The sequence below is a fragment of the Beta vulgaris genome, chromosome 2, assembly GCF_026745355.1.
Source record: "Beta vulgaris subsp. vulgaris cultivar EL10 chromosome 2, EL10.2, whole genome shotgun sequence".
NCBI lineage: Eukaryota > Viridiplantae > Streptophyta > Magnoliopsida > Caryophyllales > Amaranthaceae > Beta > Beta vulgaris.
Window position 1 is genome coordinate 20,764,257 of NC_079203.1, and position 15,261 is coordinate 20,779,517.

The 15,261-nt window shown below is 30.6% G+C and overlaps 1 protein-coding gene across 1 annotated transcript; it reads right to left on the reverse strand.

The window, feature by feature from the left end:
- Positions 1-7,910: 7,910 nt before the first annotated feature.
- On the reverse strand, positions 7,911-9,170 carry LOC104887074 (uncharacterized). Its single transcript, XM_010671661.1, has one exon. It carries the CDS (start codon positions 9,168-9,170, stop codon positions 7,911-7,913), a length of 1,260 nt encoding a protein of 419 aa, XP_010669963.1.
- Between the last annotated feature and the right edge of the window lie 6,091 nt (positions 9,171-15,261).

A 15,261-nucleotide genomic window follows, 5' to 3' on the forward strand; every position in this document is an offset into this window, starting at 1 on the left:
ACTCCGTCTTCCCATTGTTGCCGCCGCTGCCGGCAATGTGAATCATTTATTTTATTTTTCAATTTCTGTCTTCTTGTTCTCAATTTCTGTCTTTTTTATATATATAAATTTATGTCTTTTTTTTATCAATTTATGTCTTGTAGAGCTTTGGTGTATTGAATTTGAGCATGATTTAGGGATTTTGGACACTATATGGATATGGCTACTTGGATGCAGAATCCATTCCAAAAGTGAACCAAACAGCAGAATTGATCATTGAATCCATTACATAATTGAACCAAACAGTTTGAAATTGGTATGGGGTTCTGGATCCATACCATTCCATTTCAGTTCAATAAACCAAACAGGCCCTAAGGGTGCGTTCTCTTCAACTTATTGGCCCTAAACTTATCTGAACTTAACTTATTGAACCTGAACTGAACTGATTGGAACTTATTAAACATGATTGAACCTGATTCAACTTGATTGGAACTTATTGGACCTGATTGAAACTTATTGACATGATTGAAACTTATTAGACCTTATTTGCCCTGATTGAAACTTATTAGACCTTATTGGCCCTGATTGAAACTTATTAGACCTTATTGGACTTGATTGAAACTTATTTGACCTTATTAGACAAAAAAATTGACGAGTAATAACATAAATATTACCCCTAATGCAAATACTACCCCTCAAAATTTATTATGAAGTAATAATTATTAAAATTAGTCCTTTAAAAAAATAATTATTTTAATTATCTCTTATGATAAAAAATTTAACAAAAAAAATTTACTATTTATATATTTGCCTATACATAACTTTCACCACTTATATATCTAATAGTCTCGTTTTGATTTCATAAAGCACTAGTAGAAAATCAAAAGTTGATTTACATTTATTGCTAACAAGTGAGAAATTGGGACATATGAAAAATTTATGACTAAAGTAGTAGAATTCATTAATTCTCACTCCACTTTGATTTACTTGAAGGTAGTAGAATGCATTAACCCCTTATCTCTCACTCTACTTTCATCTCTCACTTGTTACTTATATTGACTACCCAATTACACATTATGTATTATTATAAATGAGGGAGAAAAAAAAAGATTATTTAATTATAATTATTATTATTGTTAACCGTATTTGACCATGATTATAATATTTTTTAATAATAATATAATCAGCTAATAGTAATATGAATAATCAAATAATAGACAATAATGCAAGTATAATACTATACATTGTGGTACTTTAATAAAAAATTCTAATAATAAAATAATCAACTAATAGTAATATGAATAATAAATGATAGACAATAATACAAATATTTAATAAAATAATAGACAATAATACAAGTATAATACTCCCTCTGTTTTTTTTTTATCTTTAGCACTTAGAATCTTGGCACTATTCATACTTAATTAGAGAGAATCTTCTCAATTGTTTTCAATTTATGAGAAAAAATATAGTCATGTAGGGCCTTGTTTGATTCGTCTCAATTAGTGCATTATTAATTTTCAATCGTTATAATTTTTACTAATATATAATGAAAGATATTTAAGTTCAAAGAAGCACATTGGAAGCGCGCACAGAAAAGTGAGACTGATAAAAAAACAGAGGGAGTATTATATAATCATTGTGGTACTTTAATTAAAATTTTAATAATAACATAATCAGCTAATAGTGATATGAATAATAAAATAAGGGACAATAATACAAATGTTTGTTTATTTTTATTTTTTTTGACAGAATACAAATGTTTATTGAACATTGACTATGTGAACCTCATTGGACTTGATTAGACCTGATTGAAACTTATTGCACCTAATTATAATTTATTGGACCTTATTAGACCTGATTGGAACTTATTGCACTTGATTAGAACTTATTGGACCTTATTAGACCTGATTGGAATTTATTGCCCTGATTGGACCTTATTGCAACTTGTCTGAACTTATTGGACCTGAAACTTAATTTTTTAAGTTGAAGAGAACGCACCCTTTGGGTAATAAGTTCCAATCAGGTCTAATAAGGTCCGATAAGTTCCAATCAGGTCTAATAAGGTCCAATAAGTTTTAATCAGGTGCAATAAGTTTCAATTAGGTCTAATCAGGTCCAATAAGCTAAGGTCCAAATAGTCAATGTTCAATAAACATTATTTGTATCATTATCCATTATTTTATTATTCATATCACTATTAACTGATTATGTTATTATTAGAATATTAATTAAAGTACCACAATGATTATATAGTATTATACTTGTATTATTGTCTATTATTTCATTAAATATTTGTATTATTGTCTATTATTTTATCATTCATACTACTTTAGTCATAAATTTTTCATATGTGTCAATTTCTCACTTGTTAGCAATAAATGTTAATCAACTTTTGATTTTCTACTAGTGCTTTATGAAATCAAAATAAGACTATTAGATATATTAGTGGTGAAAGTTATGTATAGGCAAATATATAAATAGAAAATTTTTTTGTTAAAATTATTTATCATAAGAGATAATTAATAATAATTATATTTTAAAGGATGAATTTTAGTAATTATTACTTTATAATAAATTTTGAGGAGTAGTATTTACGTTAGAGATAATATTTATGTTATTACTCGTAAATTTTTTGGTCTAATAAGGTCAAATAAGTTTCAATCAGGTCCAATAAGGTCTAATAAGTTTCAATCAGGGCCAATAAGGTCTAATAAGTTTCAATCAGGTCAATAAGTTTCAATCAGGTCAATAAGTTTCAATCAGGTCTAATAAGTTGAATCAGGTCCAATCAAGTTTAATAAGTTCCAATCAGTTCAGTTTAGGTTCAATAAGTTTAGTTCAGATAAGTTTAGGGCCAATAAGTTGAAGAGAACGTACCCTAAGGGTGCGTTCTCCTCAACTTAAAAAATTAAGTTTCAGGTCCAATAAGTGCAGATAAGTTGCAATAAGGTTCAATTAGGGCAATAAATTCCAATCAGGTCTAATAAGGTCCAATAAGTTCCAATCAGGTGCAATAAGTTCTAATCAGGTGCAATAAGGTATAATAAAGTCTAATAAGTTCCAATCAGGTCTAATCAGGTCCAATAAGGTCCAAATAGTCATTTCAATAAACATTTGTATTATTCTCCATTATTTTATTATTCATAATTTCATATCACTATTAGCTGATTATGTTATTATTACAATTTTAATTAAAGTACCACAATGATTATATAGTATAATAATTGTATTAGTGTCTATTATTTTATTAAATATTTATATTATTGTCTATTATTTTATTATTCATATTACTATTAGTTGATTATGTTATTATTAGAATTTTTATTAAAGTACCACAATGTATAGCATTATACTTGTATTATTGTGTATTATTTGATTATTCATATTACTATTAGCTAATTATATTATTATTAAATAATATTATAATCATGGCCATATAATTAAGGTGAACAATAATAATCATTATAATTACAATATTTTGCAATTCATCTTTAAATGAGAAGTTAATGCATTCTACTACCTTCAAGTAAAGTAAATGAAAGTGGAGTGAGAATTTTTCATATGTGTCAATTTTAACTTGTTAGCAATAAATGTTAATCAACTTTTGATTTTCTACCAGTGCTTTATAAGATCAAAACAAGACTATTAGATATATTAGTGGTGAAAGTTATGTATAGGTAAATATATAAATAGTAAATTTTTTTGTTAAATTAATTATCGTAAGAGATAATTAATAATTATTATATTTTAAAGGATGAATTTTAATAATTATTACTTCATAATAAATTTTGAGGGGTAGTATTTACGTTAGAGGTAATATTTATGTTATTAATGGTCAATTTTGAGGGGTAGTATTTACGTTAGAGGTAATATTTATGTTATTAATGGTCAATTTGTTTGTCTAATAAGGTCAAATAAGTTTCAATCAGGTCCAATAAGGTCTAATATGTTTCAATCAGGTCCAATAAGGTCTAATAAGTTTCAATCAGGCCAATAAGGTCTAATAAGTTTCAATCAGGTCAATAAGTTCCAATCAGGTCCAATAAGTTCCAATCAGGTCCAATAAGTTGAATCAGGTCCAATCAGATTTAATAAGTTCCAATATGTTCAGTTTAGGTTCAATAAGTTAAGTTCAGATAAGTTCAAGGTCAATAAGTTGAAGAAAACGTACCCTAAGGGTTAGTTCAACGGTGTTGAGGAACTGTGTTTTGACATGAGAAATAATTAAAGAGCTCATACCTCATCTTGTTTTTTCATCAAGGAGATTGGGTTAAGCGTGAAAACTTTTTCAGCATATTTTTCGTAAATTATGGCCGTCAATGTTCCAAAAGTATCCTCGAGTTCAATTTGAAAGCAACACCTATTATGTTTATGTAAAATATGTACAGAATTATTTTTTTTGTAAGGGTATTATGTGGTTTTTTTTCTTGTAAATTAAGAATACCTGGGTTCTGCAATACTGGTTTTTCCACAGTAAACACATCGATAGGTTGTCAAATATTCAGCATCTATGCCTTTGCGACAATTGTTGCAGCTCATGTACCAGAGTTTTTGATTTGCACTTTTAATGGAGGGGAATGCTGAGATTTTGAAAGTTGCACCCTGAAAACACAAAAATATAGTTCTTTAGTTATTATTATTTTTCTAGGGAGCACAATTATTATTTTTGTAGGGAGTTGGGTGTATATAGAGTGTACAATATCTGGAGACTTGGGGATGCTGCTAATCTGTGAAATCTCCATTGTTTTGCCCTGAAATTTTTTGTCTGATTTTATTTCCTTCAGCATTTCTTCATTTTGCAAGACCCTAAGAAGGATAAGTAATAGATAATTGCGTTGATGTTGTCATAAGATTGGTGAGTTTGTATCTGCTAGAAAAATAGGGAGTTGTATTTTACCATGTATGGAGAGCAGCTGCTTCAGTAACCGCTGAGTTTATAAGAAATGATGATGACGACTTTGTTGAAAGAGACAGATCTTTCATTGAGTACAAAAGGAGGAAGAAATATTAGTTAATTAATATAATATATGTACTTAATTGAGTTAAGATGATAATATGTTAGTCATACCATTGTATGATACTACTTTCAATTGCATGGCAAGGATAATTGTCCGTTTGTGCATTTCATTTGCGATAGCTGCACCTTCATTATCTTTAAAGGGCTCCCACATGGTCAACATGATTGGTTTTTGGGTTTTTTCACCAGGTACCCCTATGGTTCTTCAAAATTCATGGGGTACCCCTAGTTTTAAGAAAATGCACCAGGTACCCTTATTATTTAAGTAAAATGCACGAAATGCCCTTAATTACTAACGGTGTCAAGTGGTGGGGGTGGTGGGGGTGGGGAGAGGGAACTCGACGGGGGTGGTGGGGGTGGGGAGAGGGAACTCGACAGGGGTGGTGGGGGAAGGGTGGGGGCTGCTTGGGTGGGGGAGGGGTGGTTGGATGGTTAAGGTAAGGGTGAGGTATTAGGAGGTTAGGATTAGGGTTCAAGAGTTAGGTTTAGATGATTAATTAGGATTAAAGGGTTAATTAGGGTTAATGACTAACGGAAACTTAACACCGTTAGTCATTAAGGGCATTTCGTGAATTTTATTAAAACCTTAGGGGTACCTGGTGCATTTTTTTAAAACTAGGGGTACCCCATGAATTTTTTAAAACCACAGGGGTACCTGGTGAAAAAACCGTTGGTTTTTTCCTGTCATAATAGTGTCACGTATTGTAGTGTATGCATTAAGTGGGAAAATATGCATGTGTTTTAAGGATATTTGAAAATGTAAAGAAAGGAGCTTACTCCTGGTTTATGAGGACAAACTCTTATACTGTTGATGGTTTTTGTTTTAAGTATGTCCAACACCACGCCCAAAATATCTGAAATTTTACCAATTGTTTAAGACAAGGATAATATGTTTGAAATTGAGGAGGAGAAAAGTAAAAGTATAACTTACCAACTTGAGAAAGGGAATCAACATATTTCGAAAGATCGCCAAAGGGAACCAGATTGAAAGAAGGTGTTATTTTTGAGGATTCCTCGTCGTCGGTAAGCTCAATAATAGGGGTTTTGCATTTATTATCCATTGGTAAACATGAGGCACAATACAATGTTTATGTTCAATGGGTTTCACAATTGCATTTGAGTTTTGATACCTATGTAGAATTTTAAGAGTGTTCGTAAACAACTCGACATCAGCACCAAAAATCACAGCTTGAAATTAAATTTTGTACCCTTCAAAATGAAAGAAAAAATTGTATTAGATAAAACATGCATATTCAAGTATTGCACTGAATAATAAGACCGTAGCTTTTGTTAAATGATACTCCCTTTGTCTTTTAGTTGGTATAAGTTTTTGCACAGTTTTTAAGATAGTTTTTAATCTTTAATATATTTCATCCCTTTTAGTAAAATTTTTTAAAAATTTGTACCTATGAATTTACGTATTGGGATGAATTTACCAATATATACTACACATGATTATATTTTTGTTTTAAAAAAATAAAAATATTAGGTCCAAATTAATGTCTAATTTTTCCAAATAAATATTAGGTCCAAATTAAAGAATTAAAGATAGAAATCGATGTGATATCAGATTCACAAAAGGCAATGATATGGGATTGTTTTCTCTAATATTAATTCATAAAAGGGATAAAAAAAATCATGTGTTCCCTTACCAATTACTATGAAATGATGACATTATGTGAACATGTTCTTAAATTACATTACTTTTCCTTATTTCTAGTTTTCCATAATTATACATGCCATTCCCAGCCCATTACGTGGGAATTGAGATGAGTTTCCAAGCTACTACTGTCACTATCTTAGATTTACACAAAATTTACAGTTTAAAAAATATAGGAAGAAAGAGCATCATAAGAAAGTTGGAAAGAATCATTCCACCAATCAGAAGATAGAAAAATTTAGATCAACACTCAGAAAGTGTATCTTATAAACTTATATCTAGAGTTTCACCAAATACAAACTCCATTAAAGGAAACACTCACCAAAAGATCCTATATATAATCATCCTTTTTTCTTTCACAAACCAAAAAAAAAACCATGTTGGTAAAAAAGACGATTTTTGTTTTATTACCTCTTTATCTGCAAAAACAAGTCTTTGGAAATGTTTTGATGTGTTCGTTGAGTAACGTGGGTAAGACTTTTCTATCACTTGCACCTTTGTTGCCCAATGCTTCTTTGTACGAGGAGTCGAGGAGTTACCTCTTTTATAGGTAGATATTGCGTCGGCATCTTAATAGTCTGCATGGAAATAGAAAATATTAGGAGTGTAATAGGTATTGCAACTATTTATGTATGAATTAGAGAAGGGAACTAACTTTTTGAAATCATTAAGTGCATAAACCTATGTAGGAAATCAAACAAAAAGGGAGATTGGACACAAAATTGATGTTTAATATTTTGTATAGGTGCATAAGAAGAGATTCTAGTTTACTAAGAAATATTGTTGTTCAAATATTATTGGTTGTAACATATACATAGAACACTTGTTAGTTTTTTGCACTTTCATTTAGTATTTCCTTGTACACAATAATTTTTTGTGTAGTAGTCAATTATTTCAGTTGTAAGAAGAGATTCTAGTTTATTAAGAAATATTGTTGTTCAAATATTGTTGGTTGTAACACATACATAGAACACTTGTTAATTTTTTGCACTTTCATTTAGTATCTCCTTGTAAACAACATTTTTTGTGTAGTAGTTAGTTGTTTCAGCTGAATGGGGTTTAATTAGAATTTTAACGGCTTTTGTAGTCTTAGCTCTTGATAATGCTACATATAGTTGTCCATGTGAGAAAACTGGTTGGGGTAAATATATCCCGACTTTTTCAAGAGTTTGACCTTGAGCTTTATTAATAGACATAGCAAAACACAAGTGTATTGGGAATCGTGTTCTTCTAAAGGGTATGGGAAACTTATCACTTTTGGAAGGTTGTAAAGGAATCCTTTGGTATGAAAACTCTTTTACCACGGTGATATCCAACAACAATTTCAGCGTCAATTACAATTTTATCTAAGCGACGACATATTAAACGCGTGCCGTTGCAAAGACCTTTTGAGGGGTCTATGTTTCTTAGCAAGATTACAGGACAATTAGGTTTTAATACAAGGGTCTGAGGAGGCAGACCATTTAATGTCAAACTATTTAAAAAGTCTTCATGATGTTCTTGTGCTATTAGATCAATAGTTTTATCGAAGCTATGATATATTATAGCATTACCTGGAAATTTGTCTATGAGAATCTTATTAATATCATCTACGGATTGTTTTTTTGGAGTTAAAATGGCAAGTTTTGTAATAGCATTTGGATTTATTGCAGCCATGTTTAGATCTACGAAAACACTCTTTATTAGCGTGTTTAGAGAAGTTGTCTCGTCAATATACAGAACAATCATTGAAGGTGGGAGTTTAACTATGTCATTTATTGTTTGTGGTTCGGTTCCGTTTCCTATTCTTAAAAGGAATTCACAAAATTGTGGATCAGATTTAGCACGCATATTTTCACATAATTTGATCTTTTGTAATGTGGGCCAAATTTTACATCTTACTAAACTTGCATCGATTTGTTCTTCTCTTCTTTTTTTTGGAACGACGAGTAGAACTTGCCGGAAATCACCACCAAATACAATAACTTTACCACCAAAAGGTAGATCAGTTTCCACGATATCTTTTAGCATTTTATCAACTGCTTCAATAGCTTGTCGTTTGGCCATAGAAGCCTCATCCCATATAATTAATTTCGCAGCTTTGAGAAGCTTTGCGGTATTGCTTTGTTTGCTTATGTCACAAGTTGTTGTGTTATCGATGTCAAGTGGCAATTTAAATCGTGAATGACAAGTTCTTGCCACAAGCATATTTGATGCAGCAATTCCAGATGTTGCTGATGCTAAAGCTATAAAATGTTGTGATCGCAAAGTAGCTAATAGGGCAGTATATAGAGAAGTTTTTCCTGTTCCTCCTGGGCCATCGATAAAGAAGGCTCCAGGTTGGTTGTATAGTACTTTTGCCATTATGGTGTCATGTATATTTTTGTTCTTATTTAGTTTGGACACCGAAAGCAGATCTTCTTCAGACATTTTGATATTCGTTTCATCTTCTAATTCTTTAATGGTTTTCAGATTTTCTTGTAAATTGATAGTTCCATCTATTAAAGGGTAATTGTTTATGTCTTTTCCCATTGATTCTAATATGGAATTAATACTTTGGAGAACCTTTATTCTTATAGTTTCTTTTGGTAAATTGGCGTATTTAAAATCTTCACTAAATTTATGTTCGAACTTGTTCCATAAGGCTTTTGGATTACTTGGATTACAATATGCTAGTAATGTAGCAAAAAGCATTCTTAATGAGTATGGCATCTGAAATAGAGAAGCTTCTTCAAGACATTGCTCAATATAAGTGTCTGTCTCTAACAATCCATCTAGTAAGGCAGCTTCTTGAAATGAGGATGTTTCTTTTCTGTTAATGGTTTTAAAGCCTTAAAAGAAGTGGCACCCTTAATGTGGTTTAATAATAAGCGCAAATAGTATCTTTCACATTCTATTGGATTAGCAGTTACAACTCGGCCTACAACATTTCGTTCTTTTCTAAGATTCCATGTTTTGTTTTTTTTATCCCATACATAAAACTCAGGGAAGTCTTCGTATAGCAATTTACTTGCATTTAAATCAATTTTGTTCATAGCGAAATATTCTGTTAGCATTGTTTTTGAGGAACAATCGGTATTTATAATGCTATTTAGATTAGTGTATTTAGTGAATGTGATAAATTATCTATCTTCAAGATGTAGTTGTAAATTAATGATGGGGGATGAATTTCATATAAAACGAATTCATAGATCCTCCACATAGCCTCTGGAGCAGAAATCCACCTTGCTGATTGAAATGCGTCAATCTCATTTATCTCAGTTTTATCTTGTTGGGATAGTAAATTAAACGGTACTCAATCATATCCTTTGTATACATATTTATACATGTATTTCACAGCACTAATTGTTGAGCATATTTCAACATTAACATGACAATCAAATGTTGCCAATAAAAAAGGGTTATAAGGAATGACCCATCTATTATCTAATTTAGCACCTCGAACTTTCACAAGTTGACCATCATTTCGTCTTCTATACCTAGGGTATGAATTTTCTCCATGAGTTGTTATAGCAAAAAAATCTTTGGGATATTTGTTTTTGCAGTGACCTTCTTTCGTCATACAAACATTTGCTTTGTTTAATAAGCCACATGGGCCATGTATCATATGTTTAGCAACACGTGAATGTAAGTGAGGGTTTTGTTCCTTGTTTGGGAGTTCAACACATACAATTTTGTCGTATGATTCAAGGGAAGTTAATTTATATGTAGGTTGTAAAATTATGAGAAAATGAGCATGTGGTAATCCTCTTTTTTGGAATTCAACTACATACACATGAGCACTTACTTTTCCGAGAATATGTTTTTTGAATAAATAGAATTTTAACTTCTCAAGTTTTGCTTTAAAAATTCTTGCTACAAGATCAGGCCTATCTTGTGCTTGTTCTCCAAAACGCAATTCTTGTTGTATTTCAAACCAATTAGGATTACAAGTCATAGTGAGAAATATGTCAGGTTTACCAAATCTTTGAACTAAGGTCATAGCATCAATATATCGGCGACGCGTATCTCTGGGGCCACCAGTAAATGAAGCAGGTAGAATTATTCTTTTTCCGACTTTTGAACCACGATTCTCACCTATAGAAACACTATCAATAATGCCTTGGTATAATTCTGCTCGAATTTCTTCTTGACGGTTTCTAAAATAATCTAGTCGAGATGTTTCTAGTTTTATGTACATGTCAACAGCTAGTTGTTGTAATAGACGTCGAGAGTGTAGGATAATTTCCTTTTTAAAAGGCCGAATTTGGAATTTATAACAGTAGTATTCCCTACATGATACGGTGTTCCTTGTTTTCTTTCCTTTATTAAGCACTGCAGAAAAAGAAACCATATATGGTATAATTAAAAATACCTAGGAGAAGCGGAAATAAGTTTATTACAATGATGTTGATTAGACGTACCTCTTTCTTCCCTTTGAAAAAGTATTTCAGAAGAGATAATCTCATTGTAATCATTTCGTAAATTATCGTGACAATGTGAATCTCCTCTTTTTTTTATTTATCTTTTCTATGCCTTTGTGCCATCCAATATCTCCAAAAGGAAATAATAATGGGTATTGTAGTGGGTCATAACAACCATAATAATATTTCACTCTGTGACTTTCACCACTATGACTATATACAACAATGTCTCGTTCTTTAAGTTCAGTTGATTCATCATTTTCAATCCATATTGCAGCTACTTGTGATGTTGTTGGAGCGTTAAATGTTCGTTGGTATAAAGTTGGATCAGATCTTATGATAACTTTTTGGTCTTCTAAATTTGGAATATCTTTTAGACTTCTGAAGAAGTTGGAGTAAGGATTGACATCTAAGCACTGCATAAGTTCGTTCACGATTTTAGCATTCATTTTTTTCCAACACTTTTAGTTTATTGTCGATCTCATTATCTGTATCATAAAAATACAGCTGTAAATAATTTGGTTCATTATCAGTTGGAAGTAGTTTATTGATAAAGTGATAGACTTGTCCTTGAACTCTGAAAGTGTATATTCCTTTGTTTCTTTTACACAATTCTTTATCATATATAACACCAAAGGAGGTGAACGCAAATGAATTGTTATAAGTACGTGAATATTTGTGAAATGATTTGCTTTCTTCTGAATTAGATGTATATAAGGTGTAAAGTTTTTCAGGAACATTGTTCGAAGCTAGTGATATGTTACCATCGTCACAACAAAAGTGTTTAGGCTCATGATAAAATCTCTTGGCTCCACAGTAAATGCATGGCTCTACTTGAGGTAGTATTTCGGCGATTTGCAGAGTAGGAGTTGATGAATTTTGGTTGTTAACGGGTACACCTACATATATATGTCCGTTTTAGATACTTTTTTTTTGGTTTGTAAATGAAATTATGTTACGAATGATACCTATCAAGTGTTGAGAATCAAAATAAGGAATCGTATATATGCAAGGACCTCCATCTTTAGAGCAAGAACCTATTGTTATAAAAATTATCACGGTTACTATATACCTATCAAATAATTCATGTACATTAATATAACAACTTAATACTTCACCATATATTGTAGTACCTTTTTCAAAAGATGTATAATGGGTTGTTGTAGCTTTTCCTTTATGCAAAGGAAGTGATGGAGCTTGATTTCTTGTCATTATGCCCGTGCATCCTGCACGGGGTCGTTATGGGTGGTGTTATTTGTGAATATAATATTGTAAGTATCTGAAAATAGAAAATGTTGGGAAGTAGAGTTATGTGTAGAGGAACATACAGAAATTTTAATATATACATGTTATATACATGCCAAAAATATTTTAGCAAGATAACATTATCTTGCTAATGTTTGCATCTTCAAAACTATGAAGTCATCTAAGTGCTACGATGTTACAAAAACTCTGAAAGTTTCAAGTACTCAGAGTTGTACTGGTTATATACTTTGCTATCTCTTTCAAGTCTTCTTGCTGGAACTTGCATCTTCAAAGTTGGCTTCACCTGCGTTTATTTGTCCATACTATATATGCGCATAAAACTATGAGGCCAAGTGTCAAGATACTACAAAAACTCTAAAAGTTTCAAGTATTTAGAGATGTACTGGTTATCTACATTGCTATGTCTTTGAAGCTTCAACAAGTTACTTCGTTGATGTCAGCGACAGATACAACATTGAACTTCAGTTCTGAGGGTGCACGTTTGTTGCATTTTACGAGAAATATGTATTGCTTTTTGTCCATTGGTATGTCATAAGAGGAGATATCAAAATCTGCGTCATGTAAGTGGAAGAATATGGTAAGTTGGTTCAATAGTAGAATTATGTTAGGGAATAACAAAGCTGAAAGGTGGAAGTAATTTATCATGGAAACAAACAGGAACTGTGTTTTGACATGAGAAATAGTTAAAGAGCTCATACCTCATCTTGTTTTTTCATCAAGGAGATTGGGTTAAGCGTGAAAACTTTTTTAGCATATTTTCCGTAAATTGTGTAGAAGTTTAAGAGTGTTCGTAAACAACACGACATCAGCACCAAAAATCACAGCTTGAACTTTTGTACCCTTCAAAATGAAAGAAAAAATTGTGTTAGATAAAACATGCATATTCAAGTATTGCACTGAATAGTAAGACCTTAGCTTTTATTAAACTAGCCTTTTGTGCACGCGATGCGTGAGAGGATATTACATCCAAATGAATCATAATGGGTTGGTTTGGGTTATTTTTATTTTGAGCAATAAAACTTGTGCACTGCCTGTCTGATTTAATTTAGGAGGATTTTTTTTAAAAAAAATCTTGCTTGTTAACCAGGAACAGTTGGTCCATATACTTATTTGCCACTTAAATCGGTGTAGAGTAATTTTTCTCCTTTTCTAAATGTTCACACTTTGAGTTTCAATTATATTTGAAATGAAATTTAAAATTTTCATACACAATCTGATTTTGCATGAAATGGTCAGTTTAATTTTTCTCCTTTTCTAAATGTAACACTTTGAGTTTCAATTATAATTGAAATGAAATTTTAATTTTTCATAACAATCTGATTTCGCATGAAATGGGCATTTTTAATTTTTCTCCTTTTCTAAATTTTAACACTTTGAGTTCAATTATATATTGAAATGAAATTTTAAAATTTTCATACACAATCTTAAATTTTCGCAAATTAATGTAATTTTTTTTTCTGAAAATGGTTTTTGCAAAAGTTGTTCGCAAAAAGGTTTGATGTTGTTTTGTTTTTCAAAATTTATTTCTGAACATGGATATTTTGCAAAAATTTTGGGCAAAAATTTTATATTGGAAGTTTTTAAAAAAAGAACTAAATGTGTCATAAATGAATCAAATTTCATACACATCTTGTTTTCTGATTTTATATGAAAATGAATCAAATTTAAGTTTAATTATATAAAAGCCCTCTTCAACTAATTGCTATTATCTCCATTTTTTCAACTACATAACAGTCGACTAATGTGAAATAACTTTGAAGATTAAAAGAATTATGTACCTGTTTGAAAGTTCGCAAATCATCGATGGACGAATGTGTGATATCACTGTCATTATGTTTTTCTCAGATTTGTGTTTATAGATAATTTTTGTGAGTATGTAATTGTGAATGGTTATTGAGAACAATGATTTGTAAGTGAATTTTGTGAATGTTTTTGTATGTATTGACGTCCTAGTATATTAGTTTTGCTTGTAAGTTAATTTTTAGTTTTTGTAAAGTTTCCTGATCATTTGAGTGATTTGCGTGATTTTTACAACGTGATTTTCTCAATTCTATGAGTGATTTGTAAAGTTTCCTCATATAAGTGATTTCTGAGTGATTGTTGAAAATTAATTTCGATGGCTTTGTTTGACCCCCATGTTGGATTGAGATTCCTTTTGTAATTTAGGAAGAGAAGGGGGGTAAAATAGTCAGTTCAAAAGAGGACACCGTTGCTCCCCCCTTCCCTTATGTAATAGAGATAGTACTCCCGTTGTCTTTTAGTTGGTATATAGTTTTTGCACAGTTTTTAAGATAGTTTTTAATCTTTAATATTTTTCATCCCTTTTAAGTAAAATTTTTAAAAAATTTGTAACTATAAATTTATGTATTGGGATGAATTTACCAATATATACTACACATGATTATATTTTTGTTTTTGAAAAATCAAAATATTAGGTCCAAATTAATGTCTGATTTTTCCAAAATAAATATTAGGTCCAAATTAAAGAAGTAAAGATAGAAATCGATGTGATATGAGATTCACAGAAGGCAAAGATATGGGATTGTTTTCTCTAATCTTAATTCATACAAGGGATAAAAGAAAATCATGTGTTCCCTAACCAATTACGATGAAATGATGACATTATGTGAACATGTTCTTAAATAGATTGTATTGTGATTTGTGAGGACACACCTTTTTTGATAGCAGGGCCAAATATGACTTGTAAGTGTAAGTCTTTGTAATACTTTCCTGTTTAAAAAATACATACAACAAAAGATGACGTAAATATGAATGTAATTGAAAATTAGTAATTTGAACTACTAACATTAGACAATTTGGTTTGTCATGTCTCATGTGTTTTGAAGAGTGATGATGTGAAAGAATTGAAAAAGTGAAAGAATATAAACAACTCAACTTAAAAATTCTTGAAAATAATTCATCAATTTTACACTATTCGAAACTCAATTCAAAAC

Coding starts and splice junctions, on each gene's coding strand:
- LOC104887074 (XM_010671661.1), bottom strand. CDS start 9,170: ATGGGAAAAGACATAAACAATTACCCTTTAATAGATGGAACTATCAAT.